The 2,109-nt window shown below is 39.0% G+C and overlaps 1 protein-coding gene across 1 annotated transcript; it reads right to left on the reverse strand.

Annotated features, from left to right (window-relative positions):
- Nucleotides 1-1,305: 1,305 nt before the first annotated feature.
- LOC143025960 (uncharacterized) lies at nucleotides 1,306-1,782 on the reverse strand. Its single transcript, XM_076185943.1, has one exon. It carries the CDS (start codon nucleotides 1,780-1,782, stop codon nucleotides 1,306-1,308), a length of 477 nt encoding a protein of 158 aa, XP_076042058.1.
- Between the last annotated feature and the right edge of the window lie 327 nt (nucleotides 1,783-2,109).

The following is a 2,109-nucleotide window of genomic DNA, read 5'->3' on the forward strand; positions in this document are numbered from 1 at the left end:
CTTGCTCAAGATACACAAGTGATGCCTCGGAGCGGACGGAACTTACGGCAACGAACTCGAAATCATAATGGACAGTCTCTTAAGCGGCCCATACACGATCAATTATATTGCGCAATTTCATTGTCAATACTCTGAATTGACAATTAAATTGACCGTGTATGGGCGATATTGATGACTTGCACAATTGTATTGAGTGAATCAATTTCTGCTTGATATTTTATTGCGCAAGTCTTTTTGATTGCGCAATTAATTAACCGTCTGTGGTGACCGTCAATTAAATTGTGCAACAAAATAATTTGTCTTCCAGATTTCGTACCGTCAACATGTCTGACAAAGAAGAAGACAGGAGATTCCAATTGGAGTGCATCGAATTTTATAAAAGTTTATCAGCCCTATGGAAAGTAAAAAGTGATGATTACAGCAACAGACAAAAGAAAGATGCAGCTTACGCTGTGTTGGTTGAAAAAATCCAGGAAAAGTACCCAAACTACACAAGAGAAGATGTAAAAAAAAAATATCAATTCATATAGAACCAACTATCGCAAAGAATTGAAAAAAGTGCAGGAGTCGGAAAAATCTGGCGCAGGGGCGGACCAGGTATATGAACCAACGTTGTGGTATTTTCAAGCCCTCACCTTCCTCAACGACCAAGAAATCCCAGCAAAATTGCGGAGTACACTCACAAAGCAGACATGTCTAGCATCGACTGCAGACGACAGCGGGCCTTCTCATGAGGTATGTAATTTTGGTATTATCTTACTTTAGCCCAGAATCTATCTTTAATTTAAAAACACATTTTCTTATGTATTATGTCACGCTCATGGCGCGTGAATGTTGCAGAGCTTATTTAAATTGCCTGTATTTTGTAAACTAGCTTTGAACGACATTTTTAGATAAATGATTTGTTACTTTTGCGGTGAAATACATAAGAAAATGTGTTTTTGAATAAAAAATCGAATATGTGTTAAAGCAAAATTTTACCGACATTTTCCGATGTATAACTGGTTTTGACATGCACTGCATTTCTTGAAATAAATTTAGTGCTGATGATTCACACATACATAAGAAAAGATATATTGAAAAATAGCAATTCGTATAGAACCATTTATTTTTTACATTACATTAAGAGTTACACAAAGTGATGTGATTGTCGTTGCCATGGTACAGATCCTTTAGTACAGAAGTAGCGTCTGAACATATCCCGTATGTCCTTTGCTTTATCTGAGGCATTTCTCCTCTGTGTCGCTTTCAACCCGTATGTCTCAATCTGCGAATCTCGCCATGGACAGTTCCATTCTCATCTTCCTAGTCCACAATTCCCTGCATGATGTATCTTTTGGACTTCCTCCTCAAGAAATTGTGTAGGTAACAGCAAGCTAACGTTACTGTCTGAGCCTTTTCTGGTGAAAGCAGCATCTGCCTTTGGAACACCCCGAACCTTGAAGCGAGAATTCCAAATGCATTTTCCACGACCATGCGCGCTCTACTTAAACGGTAGTTGAAAATACATTTCTCATTGTAGATATCATCCTCTTCAGCGCCACGTCCATGATATGGCTTCATGAAATTTTCGGTCAGAGAGAAGGCTTCATCTCCTACGAAAACGTAAGGCATTAGCATCACATCATCATCACAAAGTTTTTCTGGAGGAGGAATTGCGAGTTCTTGATTGTCCATCATAGGGCCAAAATCTGTATGAGAAATCACACCTCCATCCGACACTCCTCCGTTTACACCAACATCGGTGACTATAAATTCATAGTTGGCCTCTACTACCGCCATTAACACGATGCTGAAGAACTTCCTGTAATTGAAGAACTACGACCCACTTCCTTGTGGTTTCTTTATGGCAATATGTTTAGCATCTACCGCACCTAGAGTGTGCGGAAAATTCCAAATTTTGCAAAATCCTTCAGAGACTTTCAGTCCCTCATCTTCGGATTGCGGCATCTGCAAAATGAAATTTGATGAGTTTTATATTAACTGGATGAAACACTTCACATGATCATTAGGTCACGATAGAACCATCTTTTCCATAGACACGGCATCAATTCATTAACGAAAGGACCGCAGTTCAGTTTTCTCTTTAGCATACTTGGCAGAAAAAGA

The sequence above is a fragment of the Oratosquilla oratoria genome, chromosome 6, assembly GCF_046742065.1.
Source record: "Oratosquilla oratoria isolate Oo_2021 chromosome 6, ASM4674206v1, whole genome shotgun sequence".
Taxonomy (NCBI): domain Eukaryota; kingdom Metazoa; phylum Arthropoda; class Malacostraca; order Stomatopoda; family Squillidae; genus Oratosquilla; species Oratosquilla oratoria.

Excerpts from the sequence above, each read along its gene's own strand:
- LOC143025960 (XM_076185943.1), bottom strand. The coding sequence starts at position 1,782 with ATGGCGGTAGTAGAGGCCAACTATGAATTTATAGTCACCGATGTTGGT.